Here is a 20,107-nt window from a genome sequence, read left to right on the forward strand (position 1 = left end):
CTTTTAGACTTTATTTCATGTCCAACTGATATTTGCTGCTTCTTCTTTTTTCTTTTTTTTCCCAGATGGCATCGGCCTATTATATATACATATTTTTTAGAAAAATATATTTACATGCACATGTATACGGAAAAAAATTGGCAAACCAATGTCGAAAGACACCACTTTCTATAGGGTGTCTTTGCCACTGGGTAGAACCTATGTTGCCCGGACTCTCCAAAACTGGCACACGCCCGTGCCGGATCCTCTGAAATGCACTACTATTGGAGGATATCCTCCAATACGAACCGGCTGACATTTTTGAATAGTCCGAGCAATAACAAATGAAGATTTATTTTGATTAACTCCTCATTACATCTAAAGCTCAAATGGCTGCAACATCTACTCATATTCTCCTAATTTCAGCATCCAGCTACTACAATTGAAATATTTTACTACTACTTTTACTGTACAAAGACCAAAGTTCCACAATTTCACAAAACAGAAGAATTTGTTTTGATCTGTACAAATTCAATGGAAGTTCTATTAACAAATAGGAATCCAAGAATCACTACAGCTTCTCTGGACTTTCAACTTTTCTCTAATCAACTGCAAGTCTCTCAACCCTCAAAAGAACTGGTTTCTCCTGTTTTGTGATCTTCACTAAAGCTAGAGGGCATCTGTGCAGCAGACCTAGAACGAACACAACGAGTACCACTGTTAACATAACTGTAAAGATAATTCTTGAAGAATTTAACTTATATACACCGACATTGCAAATAATTTCACCCTACCGGAACCTGCTCTTTTTTTCAATTTACTAGTCCCCCTACTGTCCATATATAAAATTCAAGAGTCATTCTTAATACCTTTGCTATCACACAGCAAAATACAAGACCCTCCTATAATATGACAAAACACCACCTCATAATACCCTTAATTCTTTTGTTTGTAATAGCACATAGAAGCACTTAATAACCAGACACCAGAACTTAATACACTCGAACAATAACTATCAGGAAAACATGGAAAGCTAGAGCCATTTATGTTGAACACTATACGATGCACAAAGTACAGAAAATGGACCATACATTGTTCTGCAGAGTCATAAGTCAACCTTCTACGAATGGGTAAGAGAAGGTAATGGAGACAGGAGACTTAAATCACTTATGAGAGGCACAACTTTCAACTATATATTCTTTTGCACTTCACAAATTTATCTTTAAAATCGGTTCAACATAAGATATCAAATAACTAAATATGATTCTCCAAAACCATGATATCTCAGTCAGACATCTCAAGATGGAGCCATATAGGTTCAAATATAGATGCACACTCGCGATTGGACAGTACACATACTTATGGTAAGAATTCAAAACTTAACGTGGCCAAACCTTATTTGATGATTTGTCTGGGATGGCATTCGTGTCACTGATGCTTTCCTCATATACTCTTGATGGTTACGAGCTTCATCCCTTACTCTTTTGGCAGCCTTCAAATTTGTTGTGTTCAGATAACCATATCTATACCTAAAGGAATTACAAATAGTAACATGCTAACATGAGCTAAGAAGCTTACCCTCATTTCATTATCCCAGGGTATCTTCACGCGATCAACATTATAATTTTCATCAACGGCTGGTCTGTCCACATGGATGTAATCCTATATATCATACTCAAGGCAAAATTATCAGGATATTGCTGGCTAACAAAGAAGCACAGCACTAAAATAGTATTATATTTGTACCTTTTCAACTTTACTGGATAGCTCTCTCTGTGGAAAATAACGATGCTTACTTCCCTTCCGGACAAAATTTGAAGGCTTGCATTCAAGATCTTCCTCCTCCACAATCTTAAGGCTCACTTCATTGCAGCTAGTGACTCTAGGCGTCACCTGCTCTCTATTGACTTTTCCAATGTAGGGACTTCGAAAACCACCGCTAGAGCCAGGACTAGTTTTAATTTCTGCACCATCATGTTTAGCCATAAACTTATAGTTGCATCTGCCATCAACTGCCACTTCTCTTCTGGAATCTTTGCGCATGTCTATTGATGAGTTCCGCCCAAGATAGTAACGATCGCCATTGTGCATAGAGGTATTTTCACCAGGCTTTTGGTTGATGTAATATTCCGGATGAGTAGACTTGAGTGATTTCTTGAAACTTGCACCATCCAAATCAGACACATGAGAGTTTGTCTTGCAGATGGACCCATATTCCTATTGGACCAATGGAAAAGCAGAGTAGGTATGGTAGGACAAAAGCAAAATAAAGCACAATTATATCTCAACCCAATACATTTGCGCCAGTAGAAAAATGAAAAAATGTTTGATCCCCGAGATAGGTAAGGTCCCGCTAAAACAAGTCGCCATCCACGGTCCATTATTATTATTATTCTTATTGTTAAAAAAGGTCTATCCAAGGTCTGATGCAAAAAATCTAAATGAAAAAGAAGTTGAAATATAATAACCCTACAGGATTCTTGTGTAGTCTTGCTGTTCCACAGTTTTATGTTTGGTACTTCCTTCACATTATTCATTTGAAAGATCGACTGAAGAATATTAGCAACTGTTGTCACAGAGTAGAAAATTATAAAATGCCTAGTCTAAATTCAGTTAATTATCAACTTCACACAAAGTTAAGCATTCCTGTAAATATGCAGTAAGTTCATGGTTGTGAACTATGAAATCAAGGTTACCAAATCACTAAGATCAATATGCACAAAATCCACTTACTATGCATGAATTGGATTGCTTGTAGACTTCAGAGAAATCTGGTGTAAGATCTGGAACAGGTTCTCCATCACACTCAGGGTCTGACAAACATTAATATGAAAGTAAAAGTCAGAAACTCTCTGTATTAGACACTAAGTTACACTTTCGGAATCCACAATGAGATGCAAAAACCAAGAAAGTGAATACATGCTCAAGCATATAAACTACACTCATTCAGAAAAAGAAAAAAAAAAGAGAGAGAGAGAGAGAGAGAGAGCCCTCAAACTCTTTTTTACATCTAAACAAATATTGATTTGAATACTACAGGAACGTTATACACCATGGACTTGTGCATGTGGAAGTTTCAAACATCACATAGTTATGATAATGGGCTCAGCGAAGTTGATAAAGTATTGATAAGATTCTAATTTTATTCCTCTCGAAAGATAGAAGATGAACCAAATTAAGAGTTACGAGGTTCTGAGCTTTGTCTGCCAACTCAATCTTAAATATAAAAGCAGAGAAGCTGGTAATTCTGCATAGACAAAAGCATGTACAAGATGGCCTCAATAAAAGGACTAGCACAAAAAAGACTTCATAACTTGCAGATTAAAGACAAGCTGACCCTAATTCACTATATATGTAATAAAAGATCTTGGAAAACCTAGAGAAAAGAATCAGCTTAGGTCTTAATCCAAATTTAATAATATTGTCATATATGAGCTGGTTTTGTTCTCCATCCGGAACATATTAGCTTTTCTTATAAAATAAACACAGTATTGTCATAATTATTTTTTAAAACATGAAAAAGAACTATTCCAAATAAAAAAAATTTGTTCCTTATGAAATTGCACATAAATTTTCACAGAGCAATTTGATAAGAGAAGTGTTTTAATTCTAGAGAGGCATGACAAAATCGAAAAATCAAAAGCTAAACTAAATACGAACAGAACTAGCATGCTTTAAGGAGATAAAGTCTTTTTTGGGAGAGTAAGGCATGCACATCAATGGAATGAATGGATGAAAAAACTTGGATCCGAGAAAGACGAACAGTGAAAGAGACAAGAAGCAACCATTTTAACTCACCGTCAACAGGAGTTTGCTCTGATGATTCAAAAGCACCCGGTGGAAGCGGGTCAAATTCAACACCAAGTGGTGGACCATCCTGCCGGTAGAGACTTCCCAATTGCCTCTTCACAGCAGTAATTGAAGGATTTTCTACCTGGCCTTTCACTTTTAAATACCCTGATGGGCCGGTCCTTGGTTTCACACTCTTAAGATCAGTAAGTTGATTACACGGTAGATATCTTGAAGTTGCCATATCAAATGAGTCTACATTTTGTGAAAAACGTGCATCCCGTAAGGAAGAGGTACTTCCTGAAGGTGTGTCCTCCATGAGATTAGACTCTGCTCTATACCGAGTATCAACTTCACGCGTCACATCAGTAAATCTTCTACTCTCAACTTCCCGATGATCAAAATTTTTATCATCTCCTTGCTTAGTACTTCCGCAAGAATCCTGCCTAAAACCGCTGCCACGGTCCTGAATGACGCCACTTGAACGATCTTGTCTTCCGTTTGCATATGTTCCCCGACTTAATAGCCTCTTGTCTTTCAACCGCCTATGACAAAACCACCCAGAAACTTGCTTTTCTGTTAATCCCAATGACTGGGCCACTTCCAATTTCATCGACTCTGTAGGATACTTATGTTCTGAAAGTTTGCAAGCTCTCTCATTGTTATATTTGAAATAACATATGGAATAGCAGCTCATTGTAAAACAAGAAAAAGTTAGTAAGATATGTTACCCTGATAAAATTTCTCGAGACCTTTTCTTTGTGCAGGTGTCTTGATTATTCTGGCCCTGTTTTTCCCAGTATGACCTTTATCATCTTCGGAATGCATTTCACGTGAATCTAGTGTATGGATAAAAGATATTAATAAAGCCAACAATTATGAAAGATGGAAATAAAGACCACAATCAACTGTTCCAACACCAAGGTACAACTTCAAATTGAACAAATTCATAAGCTTTGAGATATCTAATAGTCAAACCAAAGGGAAAAAATCTATCAAGGTATTAGGATGGAAAGCAGATGTTCATAGCCACAAAGTGTTGAGGGATTCTTCTTCATCGAAGTCAAAAGAATTATGGAATGATGCATCTTATACCTCACAACAATCATTTAAAACTCTTGGCGGAGTATCACATATAAAAGTGCTGTGACAACCAAGTACTTTACCAAGGGACCTATACTACTTCCTCTACCTGTTTAGTGTAACATGCCTTTTCTCTCTTTTGGACAAAGAATTCAATGACTCAATCTAGTCAGACTTAATATTTGCCATGGCTTATTCTCTTCCGTTATTTCTTTTCCGTATTGCTTTGAATTTCTGGTCCTTGAGCTGAGGGTCTGCCCAAAACAACCTCTCTGTCCCTCAAGGTAGGGGTAAGGTCTGCATACACTCTCCCCTCCTCAGACCCCACTTTGTGGGATTTCACTGGGTATGTTGTTGTAATCTAGTCAAACTTCTCACAGCCAGATTAACAGGGAGTTTACGACATAATCCACAACGAGAAAGGAAATTATCAAGTAACTGATCAAACTCCCACCATGTTGTATTTTCTTTTAAAAAAAAAAAATATCTAATAGTGGGTAATACACCCTATAAAAGAACACATGAAACTAAGTTGAAATCAGATTCGCGATGTGAAAAAAAAAAAAAAGAGTTACCCAGATAACCAGCTTAGCCTACCCTCCACACAGCGATTCATTTCATCCATAGAAGAGCTAAAAGTGCAGCTTTCAAGGTTATACTGGCATTGGAATAGCACACAAGGGTATGGCCTCATGGTCAACAATAACAGCATACCCAGTGAAATCCCACAATGTCGGGATTGGGGAGGGTAAAGTATACGCAGACCTTACCCCTACCTTTGAAGGTAGGAAGGTTGTTTCCGAAAGACCCTCGGCTCGAGAGCAAGCAAGGCAAAAAAGGTCAAATAAGGAGAAGCAATTCAAAGCATTATGAAAATGAAAATAGCGGAAGCGAAAAAGTCATGATAAAGCAGTTAAAGGGGTATGGCCTCATGGTCAAGGAAACTAAAACAAAATAGCACACAAGGGTACGTGTCTTGCGGTCAATGAAGTGAGTTGAGAACCATTAGGTCTTAAGTTCAAATCCCATGAAGGCAAAACACTAGGTAATTTTTGGACAGAGTTACCCGTATATGTACCTATAGGAGATAGCAGGTACCCGTGAAACTAGTCGAGCGCACGCAAGCTAGCTTGAACATCAGGATTGTCAAATAAAGAGCAAATTCATATAGCAATATAAAATGATGAAACTAGACATCTAAAACCCAAATTCGAGATTCCAAATAACACCCAAAATAGTGACTTTCCGATATATGGAAACTAAATTAAGCATAATTTAATATACCCAAATTCCATAATTAATTTTACTATGTAATGAAAAAGAAAAAAAAAAGGAAAATTAAATACCTTCCATGATCTGTCTTCAATTTCTATGGGTTTTTGCTTAACCCCTTTTGTCTATTAACTTAAAATTCAAACCCCAATTTGATGTCTTTTATGAATCTGTACAAAGAACAAAAAATTGGAACATACATACATGTATAGAGAACAGAGAGAGACCATATATAAGCATATGTTATAATTCAAAATTGACATATATTTTAATGAGTAGCATTTTCAGGAAGAAAAATAAAGAAAGAGATTTGCTGTGCCAAAAGGGAAATAATAAAAGGACTAAAGGTGAATTGAATAGATTTGCATATCCGGTATAGTATGTCAATTTTGGCATGTGAAGGGACTAGGTTCAAAATCTACATCTTTCAAGGGCGCCCTATTAATTTTATTTTTATTTTTATTTTTATTTTTTAGTTTTTAATAAACGTCTAATAATCACTTTGGAATAACTTAGTTTTAGTCTTGTCTTGTCTTGACTTTGGATACCAAAGCCACTTTAAATAAAGTCGTAATACTTTCTTAAGAGTTATTTGCAGGATTGCCCTTCGCTAGAGGTGGTCTTTAATTTTTAACCCTCAAAAAGGTGGTCTTTGGCAGAATTTCAGCCTGTGATGCAGAATTTGCATGGGTAGAAATTCGCGAATTGCCCTTCTTTTGGGATGGTCTTTAAATTTTGCCCCTCATATTTGAAATTTTTAAATTTTGCCCTTCGGTTAAAACTCATAGGTTCCAGGTTCGAACCCCCACTTAGTCAAAAATTTAAAAAAAAATTGCAAGGCACAGTTTAAATTTCGCTATGCCCCCACCGGCATACACTTGTTAAGGAATTATCAAAGTTATGCCGGACCCGGCATACTTATGCCTTATGGGTAGACTTGGCATAAGTATGCCGGGTCCGACATAACTTTGCTAATTCCTTCACAAGTTTATGCTGGATCCGGCATACTTATGGACAAACTTTTAATGGGCAAACTTTTAGTTAAGTCTTAATTAAAAGTCTTTTTCTAGTTATGCCTTGACAAACTTTTAGTTAAGGCATAACTAAAAGTATGCCCCATAAGGCATAATTTTTCCTTAAGACATAGACTTTGTTTTATAAGGCAAATTTTTAATTCTGCCTTAAGGAAAAGTTCCGCCTTATGGGGCATACTTTTAATTGTGTCTTAACTAAAATTTTGCCCCATAAGGCATAACTAGGAAAAGACTTTTAAGTTTGCCGATTAAAAGTTTGCCCATAAGTATGCCGGACCCGGCATAAACTTGTTAAGGAATTACCAAAGTTATATTGAACCCGGCATACTTATGCCAAGTCTGCCCATAAGGCATAAGTATGCCGGGTCCAGCATAACTTTGGTAATTTCTTCACAAGTGTATGCCGGGTCCGGCATACACGCGACCCAAACCTTGTCTTGCAATGTTTTTTAAAAAAAATTATACTTGAGCGAGGGTTCGAACCCAGAACCTCAGATTTCTGCGTGAATGCTCAGGGTTGCAACGCAAAGGGCAAAAATTAAAGACCGGCAATATGAGGGCATAATTTAAAGACCACAAATATGAGGGGCATAATTTAAAGACCACAAATATGAGGGGCAAAATTTAAAGACCACCCCAAAAGAAGGGCAATCCGCGAAAAAAAATGCAGAAATTCTGCCTATGCCCATACAAATTCTGTCTTAAGGCCCAAATAGGCAGAATTTGCATGAAAGGTTTACAAAATTCTGCCTGAGGCTTGAGGCAGAGGCAGAATTTTGCAACCTCTGGCTCGCGAAAATTCTGCCTTGCGATTTTTTTTTTTTTACTGAGCTGGGGTTTGAACCCACAACCTCAGGATGTTAGACGAGGGGCAATACTTAAAGACCACCAATTTGAAGGGCAAAAATTAAAGATCACCCCAAATGAAGGGCAATCCGCGCAAAAAAAAAGGTTATGATAGTCAATTCATCAAACAATAAGTTAAGGGCCAATTTGCACGATTGTCCTTATTCAGGGGGTGGTCTTTAATTTTCGCCTTTCGCTAAAAACTCCTTGATTTGGGATTCACAAGGCATCAAACAGAGTTTTGCTACCTTCAGGAACACTGTCTGATCAGATAGAGTTTGACTACAAAACTACTTAACACAGAGTTTTGCTTTCAGGCATAAGGCAAACTCTACCTAAGGTAAAGGTTTGCATTAAGACAATTTTTTTTTACTCAGTTGAAATTTTACAAAACTCTATCTTAAGGCCTAATTTTGCTACGAAATTCTGTCTTGTGATTTTTTTTTACTGAGCCGGGATTCGAACCCCAAACCTCATGATATTAGGCGAAGGGAAAAAATTAAAGACCAGCAATTTGAGGACAAAAATTAAAGACCAGTGCCTTTGAAGGGCAATCTGCACAAAAAAAAAAAGATAAAATTTAGTAGAAACAAACCTTACAATTAACTACTTATAGTACACTCTCTTCGGATCGAAAAAAAAGTCCAGTTAGTCATTTGCACACCCTTTAAGAAATTACTCACTCTAACAAAAAAAAAAATATGTAAATTGACTAACCTACCCTTAATTAAATAGGCATTGAGATTTGATCACATAACCACATAACAATTAATAGGGACAAATCTGAAAAGATAAAGTTAATTGTTTCTTGATTTAAAAAGCAGATACTTTTTTTACTCGAAAAAAGGCTATGTGAATACTTTTTTGATCCGGAGGGAGTATCTATTAAGGGCTATTACATAAAGCCTGAGTCATTTTCGCGTTAGTACAGCCTTCCTTGCGTTCAGGCTCCCTGTTCATATGGTAATACTTCCGCGATGGTGTTCATACCCTCATTTACTAGCCTTTATTTTGAAGGTTTTGTAGCACTTCAAATTCTTGATGTTCACTTGTCTAAACTTTATATGTTGTGCGTAAATCCATATTGCATCATGCTCCCTTCCTCAAAGAAATTTGTCCTAGAATTAAACTTGAAAAATAAGAAAAATGAGCATGAATTAATAAAAGATCACTAGTGGGTATAATAAAGCCTCCAAAATATCCACTAAACCAATATTTGCACGCTTTCATGATAAACTTAAGGGAAAAAGACATTTTTAATCCCTGTGTTATTACATTATTCCTATTTTAATCTTTGTGATATGTAACTGAGCATATTTAACCTTCAATTAAATGATGTGTATGTTTTTAGTTCTTGTAATAACAACATAACAAATAAATCAACGGACTGTTAAATGTTACGGAGGGCAAATTTGGGCTTCTATTAAGAACGTGGAAAGTCTTTTGATATGAAAATTATGTCGAAGATGCGTCTTTAATTTGAATGCCAATCTATGTATTTGATTAACACCAGAAAAATATAAAACAAGCAAAACAAAAATAGAGTAAATCATCATTGACTTCTACGTACTATACCCAGAAAATATAGCTTGAATTCACACCAACCTAATTAGAAGAAACAAAGTACTAACTGCTAAGTGAGCAAAACGTAACTCAAAAGCAATATAAAAATAGAATGTTTGGCAAAGAGAGGGCATGGAAAAAACATTGCTGCAGAGGCTAACCCTTTGAAGGAAGAAGAACATTAACCAAGCAAACAACATAATCTTGAAATTTAATAACTACTACATCACATCTAAGGATAACATAATAATAGGCCTCAAGCATTATAGCAACAATAGTGGAGTCATCAAATAATAGTAGAGTTATTAAACAAATTTTTAAGGGGAAAATAATGAGTCCGGAGCCAAAATGGCATATTTTTACAGCAATTACATCAAAATAGGCTGTCTTTTTTTTTTTTATACCCAAATGGGTATTTCGTTGATCATTCAACGAAATACCCCAGTTACTGTTCATAGCAGCAACTCTTTTTTTTTTTTTTGCTATTTCGTGGATTGTTCCACGAAATAGCTTTTTTTTAAATTTTTTTTTGCATTTCGTGGAACAATCCACGAAATAGCTTTTTTTTTTTTTTTTTTTTAAATTTCGTGAAAAAAATGATTTTTTTTTTAACACAATCCACGAAATAGATGTTTTTTTATTTTATTTCGTGAATAAAAAAAGAAATAGGAAATTATAATTTTTTTTTGTTTTTGCATTTCGTGTATTAAAAAACGAAATAGGATAATTTTTTTTCTAATTTCGTTCGTATAAAAAGGAAATTGGAAAATATATATATATATATATATATATATATATATATATATATATATATATATATATATATATATATATATATATTATTTCGTGTATTAATGAAGGAAATTGATTTGTTTTTTTATTTTTTTTGCATTTCGTAATCTAATGAACGAAATAGGTTTTTTTTTTTTGTATTTAGTGAATAAAAAAACGAAATAGGAAATTATATACATATATATATATATATATATATATTTTGCATTTCGTGTATTAAAAAACGAAATAGGAAAATAATTTTATTTTCATTTCGTTTATATAAAAATGAAATAGGAATATATATATATATTTCATTCATGTACCAATGAAATATTTCGTGGATTGTTCCACGAAATGCAAAAAAAAAAAAACAGTTTTATTTATATTAACGAAACTGTTTTATTTTTTAATTTAAAACTGTTTTTTTTAATTTTTTATTTTGCATTTCGTGGAACAATCCACGAAATATAAAAAAAAACAGTTTTTTTATATATTTTTGAAATTGATCTTATATATATATATATATTCCAAATTGATTAAAAGCCATTTTTTATTTTTTTTTAAAATATATTTTTCAAAAAACTTAGTGTTTAACTGTAAGGTTATTTTAGTCAACTTTATATATCGAGAAAATTAGTCAGCTTTATTTTCAAAAATTGAAACCGCAGAAGTGAAATTGACATTCACAGATACATTATCCCTGGATTTTTACGTTGAAATCTATTGCGTATCATCATCTTATAAGTAAATAAAACTGAAAATTTCATGCCAATTTGGGGAAAAATTAAAATTGAATGTGATAAAAGGCGTTTTTTTAAAAATCGGCTCGGCCAAACCGCCTTACGGCCGTTTGTGTGCATAGATCTCGGAAAAATACCCAAAATCAAAAAAAAATCGCGTAAATCGGACGTCCGAGCGCAAAGTTATGACCATCTAAAGTTTGACGACTTTACAACTAGTTTTTCTCCCTATAGTTTTTAGAATTATATTTATATTTAAAATAAAGTTATGTCTTGACTTTACAACTATTTTTTTTTTCGTTTATTAAAAAACGAAATTAGATTTTTTTTATTTCGTGAATATATAAATGTTTTTATAAATGAAACACAAATATATATATATATATATATATATATATATATATATATATATATATATATATATATATATATATATATATATATATTCATCCTATTTCATTGGTACATGAATGAAATATATGTATATATATATATATATATATATATATTCCTATTTTTTATTTTCCTATTTCGTTTTTTAATACACGAAATGCAATATATATATATATATATATATATATATGTATATAATTTCCTATTTCGTTTTTTTATTCACTAAATACAAAAAAAAAAAAAAAAAAAACCTATTTCGTTCATTAGATTACGAAATGCAAAAAAAATAAAAAAACAAATCAATTTTCTTCATTAATACACGAAATAATATATATATATATATATATATATATATATATATATATATATATATATATATATATATTCCAATTTCCTTTTTATACGAACGAAATTAGAAAAAAATTTATCCTATTTCGTTTTTTAATACACGAAATGCAAAAACAAAAAAAAAATTATAATTTCTTATTTCTTTTTTTATTCACGAAATAAAATAAAAAAACATCTATTTCGTGGATTGTGTCATGATATGTAAAAAAAAAATCATTTTTTTCACGAAATTAAAAAAAAAAAAAAAAACTATTTCGTGGATTGTTCCACGAAATGCAAAAAAATTTTTTTTTTTTAAAAAAAAGAGTTGCTGCTATGAACAGTAACTGGGGTATTTCGTTGAATGATCAACGAAATACCCATTTGGGTATAAAAAAAAAAAGACAGCCTATTTTGGTCTAATTGCTGTAAAAATATGCCATTTTGGCTCCGGACTCGGAAAATAATAGTTGGACAAAAGATATTCCTAATCAAAACAGAGAACGCAACACAATATGCTAGAGTTCTAAAAGTATTTGAAATTTGAAATTCCATGAACAATTCATAGAGTTTAGACTTATCATTCAAGGAGTTTTAACATGTGAAGGTCCAAACACTTGTGATTTTTATGGAGCTTGAAATAATGATGAAGTTTTAAAATAGATACCATGAATGAGATAATTATAAAATATACTCCCTCCGTTTCAATTTATATAAACCCATTTGACTGGACACGACATTTAAGAAAGAGGGAAGACTTTTGAAACTTGTGGTTCAAAATAATAAGCTTTGAAAATTTGTGTGGCTGTAAATCATTCATAAAGTGAATTTGTTTCCAAATTAGGAAAGAGGTTATTCATTTTGGCACGGACTAAAAAGGAAATAGGTTCAAACAAATTGCAACGGATGGAGTATAAATATTTTAATTTCTTTTTAATTACATAGGGGTAGGGGAAGGGGATTAAAACGTGGAATTCGAACCCTTACCATTAAGGTGAAAGTTCAGGTAGCCAACCAACTGAGCTACTAAAATTCTTACAAATATATAAATATTAAAATATGTATCATGTGTGAAATAAGTACGTGTAATAATGAGAAAATGATTATTTCACCTTGGATACCTCTTTTGGTTTCAACTTTTATCCTTGAGTTCAAAAATTTACCCCGGGTTAACCAATAAAGGGGAGGGAAATGGACTTTTTGTTAAAACTGTGAGCTTCAACACACTATACTAGAGGTTGGTCAAGTGAGTTTTTCGGTAACCGTAATTTTACGTATATCTTTCAAATACGTTGAATTGTAAATTATTCTAACTTATAATATTTTTTACGTAGTTTTCAAATATGTAAATTTTATTATAAAGAATTTTAAAAATCCATGTATGAATTTACAGTCAAATTAAAATAGATTGACTCTCGAAATTTGAAGTGTACCACATAAATAGGTGATTGGACATAGTGAACAATATTTTCAATCCAAATATCTTTTCCCCATAGTTTTTTTTCTTGGTTTCCCATCCGGTGTCTGATACTCCCATTGGAGTCCGACTATATCCGAATTCACACCGCATAGGGCTCATTCGGGAGGAACCGCTTTCTACCGGTGATCCAAAAAGTGGGCTATTTGCCAATTTGTCCCAGCGAGTGTATTTTTCTCATTCTTCACAATCAAACAAAAGAAGTGAAAATTTCTCACACGGTTTTGTTTCCCATCTTAGTTTCCAAGCAAACTAACTTAACCAGGAAGCTATATTTTTCTTCACGGCGACTTACATATTTAGCCACATTTGATTCTCCTTTCGTACAAATTCAACAGCGTGCGTACCACCCACGACAAAATGGATGTGAAAATTCTTGCGTACTTGAGTTCAATAGAGATAACCTGGATAAAATAATTAAAATGATTATTTCACTCATGGATATTCTTTGAATTAAGAATAATGTCTTGGAGTTTCAACTTCTTGATTGTATCCAACCTTCTTGTGAAATTTGTATTAGGGAAATTTTAAAAAATGAGTTGAAACTCCAATATTGTATGCTGAAGTTTCACATTTAAATAATTCGAGCTCCAACATAATGTATTAGAATTTCATGAAAATTAAAACTCCAACACAATATGATAGAGCTTTATTGTAAAAATTTTGAACTTTAGCACAAACTATACCAGAGTTTGTCCATAATTTAGATAAAAATGTTTTGGTCCAAATATAATTTTTTGGGAAAAGGGTAAAAAATGCACCTCAACTTTGAAAAAAGGGCTAAAAATATCTTTCATTATAAATTTGGATAAAAAATACCTCTTTCATCATTAAAGTTTTCAAATATATCCCTATCTTAATGGGAATTTCCAACATAACCTGATTTCATTTTTAAACCCGCTTCATTTAAACCCGACTCAACTAAATAAAAAACGCATATGGGTTATCTGCTCCTGTGCATGACTCCAGATGTAGGACTGGAGAACAAGTTGATTTTATGAGTTTCGTATGTAGTTGAGTCGGGTTTAAATGGTGCAGGTTTAAAAATGAAATCGGGTTATTTTGAGAGATTTGGGAATTTCCGTTAAGATAGAAGTATATTTAAAAACTTTAATGACGGAAGGATTATTTTTTACTCAAATTTATAACGGGTGATATTTTTAGCCCTTTTGCCAAAGTAGAGCGACATTTTTTTATCCTTTTCCCTAATTTTTTTCATCAAAAAGTGGCTAAATATTAAATAATTTTGAGACCGTGACTAAAACATAATTACCGACCCAAAAAAAGTGGCTATTTGCCAAAGCTCCTTCTATGTGAGCAATGAGTATATTTTCTCTCCTCCTTCCCAACCAATTTAGCACACGGTTTCGTATTCCTTAACCAGGAAGCTGAATTTTACATATATAGCCACATTTTCATTACAAATTCAACCATAAATTCAACAGCTTGAAAATGGATGTGAAAATTGGGAAATTCTTCGAATCGATCGGCGATTTCTTTACGGGTGGAGATCAAATTCCTTGGTGTGATTCTGATATAGTCGCTGTAAGTATTACTATTTCATTTCCATTTATTTATTTATTTTTCAAATTTAGTTTGATTTGATTTATTGTATATTGGAAATTGAGTTTATTGCACATCTGGAATACTTTACTTTACTTTACTTATGGAGCGTTGTTAATGTAAAAATTCCACCTTGTTTATTGTCTGTTTATAACCAATTTTTGGGAAAATTACGTTCTATGTCTACTAGGGGAAAATATTTACGTCATGTAGCCCATATTTTTGGAGTTTTTTACCCGGTTTAGCCCATGTTTGTGTATAAAAACATCTTTTATATGGGCTACGTGGCGTAAATATTTTCTCACAGTAGACATAGAGCGTAATTTTCCCAAACATAGTTGTTACCCGGTTTAGCCCATATTTGTGTATAAACACCTTTTATACAAGGTTGATACGTTATGTATAATGTTTTTTTTTTTTTTTTTTTTTTGTTGGTATGTTATGTATAATGCTTTTCCCCAAGCCTCAAGTATAATGGTGTATAATATTGTATAAACTAAAAATATGGGTACGTGGTGTAATTTTTTATTTTATTTTTATATTTTTGAAAATCTCCATTTTTTGTTTTTGAAAAAAGTTTTAACTAATTCTGTGCGTCGAGTTTTGAAGTGAAGGTTGGCTTAAATGAACTTGACAAAAAATATGGGATTAAATGATGAAATCTGTGCTATTCTTAATCTAATGTGAAAGAGGAAATATGGAATTTTCTATGTTTGTTTGTCTAGATTCGCTTGAATAGAGAAAATTTTACCAGAAAACCATGTTATTGACCTAGCTAGTTTGTTGAGGTGAAGTTAATCTTGTTATTGTTCTGCTAATAAGGTTTTGTTATTATCTGTTCTTATCCAGAATGCCTAAATAGAGCAGAATTGATATGGAGGATTTATAAAGTTTATTCCGATTATTTTGGAAAAATAGTTAATTGATTGATTGTTTTTATTAAGAAGTAAGGTTTATGAGTCACGATGTTAAATGCTTGAAGTGTTTTCTATTTATGATGGTAAATGAAGAATCTTAATTCAAAGATCCCAAGACCAAGACCGGGAGTGAAAAGATGAAGAACGGTTTGAAGATCCTAATTTTAGTTTCGAATTTATGCAGTGGTAACAAAGAAACTAAAGTTTATGTTGCCACCTCAATCAGTCAATTAGACCTTAGACCGAACCTAGTTGGGGTCGGATATATGAATCATCTATCTCAACTCTTCTTTAGATTCATGATGTTTTGGTCCACTTCATTCCGATAATAGTAAGTAGTTTCTCATATATTTTATTTTACTGGGAAAAGGAGGGCATGCAACTTATTTAGAATTTTTTTCATTGGGTATCCTTGTTGGGAATAAACCCGCCACAAAAATAACATTCATAGTATTTACAGCAGAATAATAATGTAGCGCTGTGATACGGCTAATCAACAAGAATAAAAAAGAGCGATAATAACACCAAGATTTTACGTGGAAACCCAAAAGGAAAAAAAACATGGGCTGAGAGGAGCAACTGATATCACTATAGCAAGGATTTTACACTTTGTAGGTCTGAGTAAAATACTCCAAAGAACACTACACACTCAAAAGAAATAACCCTCTTTTGAGATTTTTCCACCTCACAATAATATCGCTCACACTCTATATTTTTCCTCACAAACTATTTCTCTATTTGTGAATGCCTCACTCTTCTTTCTCTCTTTGTTGGTGTGATTCAAAATGAAGAGAAAACATCTTCATTTATAGAAGAGCTGAACTTGGCCTCCAAGCACAAAAAGGAAAAAGAAAAAGTTAAACCAAAATTTGTCTACCACAAATTTTACTTGTTGCCCAAGTTCTTTTGTCAACCAAGCAAATTGGCACATGCCAATTACAACAATGGGATGGACCTCATCAATCCTAAATTTTAACACTAATTTTGGTGATTTGGCTATTTTGCTAAATAGAAACATGAGTAAAAGCAAAGCAACAGTGTTTCACATAGGCCTCTCTTCATTTTATTGTAGTTCTAATTATATCCGAGAAGCTTAATTGATAGGAAACAGTTTACTGGTTGAGATCATTTGCTTCCTTTCTCGTTTCCGAAATTGAAGTTTGGTTGTTGGATAGAAGTACTACTACCTTCAAATGGTATTTAAAGGTCAAATACTTATTAATGGTCTTTAAGACGGATATAGTCAATTTATAGTTAAAAATTTGACAAAATATTCAGCCAATTATCCTAGTTCCGTTCTATAGAAAGCACATTATGGTACATGACTTCAAGGGTTGCATTGTGATAGTGGGCAATGACTTGAGGATCTTTAACATTTCAGATTTTAATTCCTTTTGTGCATGTTTGAAACCCAACCATATGAGTCAACAGTCTGGGTCAACTAGCAGTTCCTCTGGTTTTTGCTAGTTAGAGCAGTTTTGACTACCAGAATGATTATGGACGTCAAACTGGCCTGTTTTTTTTGCTGAGCAACAGTTGAACCAGTTGGGCAATAGGGTCCGGGTTCTTAAATCGTCGATTAGAACCATAAGCAATACACTTTCCAGCAAATTTTGACTATAATTTTCCCGAACATTTAAGCAGAGGAATCAAGGTGTTGACCCTATCTACTTTGGGTTGAAGCAAAGTTGATTTTGGTTATTGTTCTTAGCTAGAAATAACATTATGTAGTATGTTGGTAAGTGCTGGTTTTTCGATTACTTGTTCTTATCTAGAATGCCTGAATAGAGCAGAATTGGTACGGAGGATTTATATAGTTTGGAAGCCTAGTTAATTGGTTGATTTTCTTTTTTAGAAGGAAGGTTTATGAGTCACGTTGTTAAATGCTTGATTCCCCCCCCTATTTATGATGGTAAACGGAGAATCTTCATAACCAAAGATCCGAAGATCAAGACCGAGAGTTAAAAGATGAAGAACCGTTCGAAGATCCTCATTTTGGTTTCAAATTTCTGCAGTGGTAACTTAGAAACTAAAAGTTAAGTGACATAAGGGGATCAAAAAAGAAAGCTGGTGCCTCGTCAGAAAGACTTGGTTCGTAGAGTGGAGGCCATTCCCCAAGATATTGCTTTCTTGCTCCTCTCCTTAAAGTCAAGTGGCTTTCAACGAGACAGCAGAGGAGAGAACGAACAAAGTGATAAAATGCGAATTAAGCGCAATAACGGAGAGTAAAAGGGAAATCAAAATCGTTTGCTGGGGTCTGATTTTCTCCCTCTTTTCGGCATGTCCCAAAGTAATTAGTATATATGGTCTTAAGAGTCCCCTTGGCAATCCTTCCATCATTTGCATTGATTCAACCCTTACTGCCACCTGAATCAATCAACCATTCCTTCGATACCTTATTTCCACCTCAATCAATCAACAATACCTCAAACCAAACCTAGTTGGGGTCGAATTTATCATCTATGTCAACTCTTCTTTAGATTTACAATGTTTTTGGCGGCTTCATTCCAATAATAGTATGTAATTTCTTATATATTTTGTTTTCTTTGGGAGAAGGAGAACATGCAGCTTACTTGGAAACTTTTTGATTGGGTATCCTTAAATTCTACATTAGCTTTGGTGATTTGGCTATTTTGCTAAATAGAAACATGAGCAAAAGAAAAGCAAAAGTGTTTCACATGGGACTCTCTTCATTTTATTGCAGTTCTAATTATATCCAAGAAACTTCGATATGAAAATTGATAGGAAACAGTTTACTGCTCTTGATCATTTGCTTCCTTTCTTTCCCGCAATTGAAGTTTGGTTGTTGGATAGAAGTACTACGACTTTTAGATAGTATTTAAAGGTCGAATACTTAGTAATGGTCTTTAAGACTGATTTAGTCAATTAAAATTTGAGGCTTGACAAAATGTTCAGGCAATGATCCCATGCTCCGTTATATAGAAAGCACGTTATGGTACCTGACTTGACGAGTTGCATTGTGATAGTGGGCAGTGATTTGAGGATATTTACATTTCAGATTTTAATTCCTTTTTTGCACGTTTGACACCCAATTATATTAGTCAACAGTCTTGAATTTTCTTACAATCGTTTTGGCATCTAGTCAGTATTTGACTATTTCAAAGTTGTAATGTGTCTACAGGATTGTGAACGTGAAGTTGCTGAGGCAGAAAAAGGTTCATCTGATGAACTTAAAAGTGAATGCATTATGCGTTTGTCTTGGGCTCTTGTTCATTCAAGAAGGCCTGAAGATATACAGCGTGGTATAGCAATGCTTGAAGGTCAGTATAGTAGAGCCATTCATTTATTTCTTCTTTCTTTTCTTTTTTGGCTACATGCCGCATCATTCATTCCCTTACCCTGACATTCCCTTTTTCCTATGGAGTTCATGAAGATATTCATGAATGCTTTGAGCTTTGACATGTCGTCCATTTACTGCTTTTTTACCTTCTCCTTTTGCGATTGCATTAGGCGAGAGAGAGAACCATATTCTCTGACTTATTTTGTCATTTGCAGCTTCTTTGGGTGGCAGTAGCAGCAGTCCCCTGCAAATGAGAGAAAAGCTTTATCTTCTGGCTGTTGGTTACTATAGAAGTGGGGACTTTCCAAGAAGCCGACAACTTGTTGATCGTTGTTTGGAGGTTTGATCTTTGTTCTTACCTTTGCTGGAAATGTGATTGAACTCTTCTCCCTTGATATTATGTAAAGTTTGCATAATTTATGAAAAATAAATTTTTCTTCAGCCCATCTTTAGTGAAATTGCAGACGAACTTTATTCATGCAACTCTGAAGCTTTATTCGTTCAAGTGACTGGGTTGCTTACTCTTATGAGTTTTTACTTTTTAGACAGCAGTTTTTCATTTCTCACGAATCTGTTTTAAGCGTGCATCTTAATTAGCGATTCTGTAAATCTACAGATTGCACCAGATTGGAGGCAAGCCTTGAGCCTCAAGAAAACAATTGAAGAAAAAATTACCAAAGGTAGCAAAACAAATGGAATCTCAGTGTCATCTTTTATTGTATTCTTTTTTTCAGTTGAAGAAAGAGTTGATGAATATTATACATTCTGTTTTGTGTCTGAAACAGATGGAGTTATTGGCATCGGTATAGCTGCTACTGCTGTTGGAGTTTTGGTTGGTGGAATTGCAGCTGCTTTAGCCCGCAAGAATTGACTTGCCATAAACTAATAATGTGCATACTGATTGCCTATTTGTGAGCACCAAAGTTTTGATAATTTTCTTTGAAATGGTAGAAAGTAGAAACAATGATATGTACAACTGAAGCAACAATGGATTTCATTTTCAAAAATTTATATGTAGTTCATAAATTTGTCAAAAGCATAACTACTCA

At 33.5% G+C, this 20,107-nt stretch overlaps 2 protein-coding genes across 2 annotated transcripts; one reads left to right on the top strand and one right to left on the bottom strand.

Moving 5' to 3' along the window:
* Positions 1–317: 317 nt before the first annotated feature.
* LOC132604550 (homeobox-DDT domain protein RLT1-like) lies at positions 318–6,456 on the bottom strand. Its single transcript, XM_060318101.1, has 8 exons — positions 6,198–6,456; positions 4,500–4,607; positions 3,778–4,404; positions 2,713–2,792; positions 1,726–2,196; positions 1,558–1,641; positions 1,374–1,471; positions 318–672 (listed from the first exon to the last, which is right to left on the bottom strand). The coding sequence occupies exons 1-8, from the start codon at positions 6,202–6,204 to the stop codon at positions 600–602; spliced, it is 1,548 nt and encodes a 515-aa protein (XP_060174084.1). The 5' UTR covers positions 6,205–6,456; the 3' UTR covers positions 318–599.
* Positions 6,457–14,586: 8,130 nt separating this feature from the next.
* LOC132604551 (mitochondrial fission 1 protein A-like) lies at positions 14,587–20,094 on the top strand. Its single transcript, XM_060318102.1, has 5 exons — positions 14,587–14,822; positions 18,900–19,038; positions 19,274–19,398; positions 19,675–19,738; positions 19,844–20,094. The coding sequence occupies exons 1-5, from the start codon at positions 14,730–14,732 to the stop codon at positions 19,927–19,929; spliced, it is 507 nt and encodes a 168-aa protein (XP_060174085.1). The 5' UTR covers positions 14,587–14,729; the 3' UTR covers positions 19,930–20,094.
* The last annotated feature ends 13 nt before the right edge of the window (positions 20,095–20,107 follow it).

Source organism: Lycium barbarum, chromosome 7 (assembly GCF_019175385.1).
Source record: "Lycium barbarum isolate Lr01 chromosome 7, ASM1917538v2, whole genome shotgun sequence".
Lineage (NCBI taxonomy): Eukaryota > Viridiplantae > Streptophyta > Magnoliopsida > Solanales > Solanaceae > Lycium > Lycium barbarum.

What these genes read in the sequence shown, in the direction of transcription:
- LOC132604550 (XM_060318101.1), bottom strand. An exon ending in AGAGCAAACTCCTGTTGACG is followed by an intron (nt 2,793 to 3,777) that starts GTGAGTTAAAAT and finishes AATGTTTGTCAG; the next exon opens with ACCCTGAGTGTGATGGAGAA. An exon ending in TATCCAGTAAAGTTGAAAAG is followed by an intron (nt 1,642 to 1,725) that starts GTACAAATATAA and finishes TATGATATATAG; the next exon opens with GATTACATCCATGTGGACAG.
- LOC132604551 (XM_060318102.1), top strand. Translation starts at nt 14,730, where the DNA reads ATGGATGTGAAAATTGGGAAATTCTTCGAATCGATCGGCGATTTCTTT. An exon ending in GTGATTCTGATATAGTCGCT is followed by an intron (nt 14,823 to 18,899) that starts GTAAGTATTACT and finishes ATGTGTCTACAG; the next exon opens with GATTGTGAACGTGAAGTTGC. An exon ending in TGGTATAGCAATGCTTGAAG is followed by an intron (nt 19,039 to 19,273) that starts GTCAGTATAGTA and finishes TGTCATTTGCAG; the next exon opens with CTTCTTTGGGTGGCAGTAGC.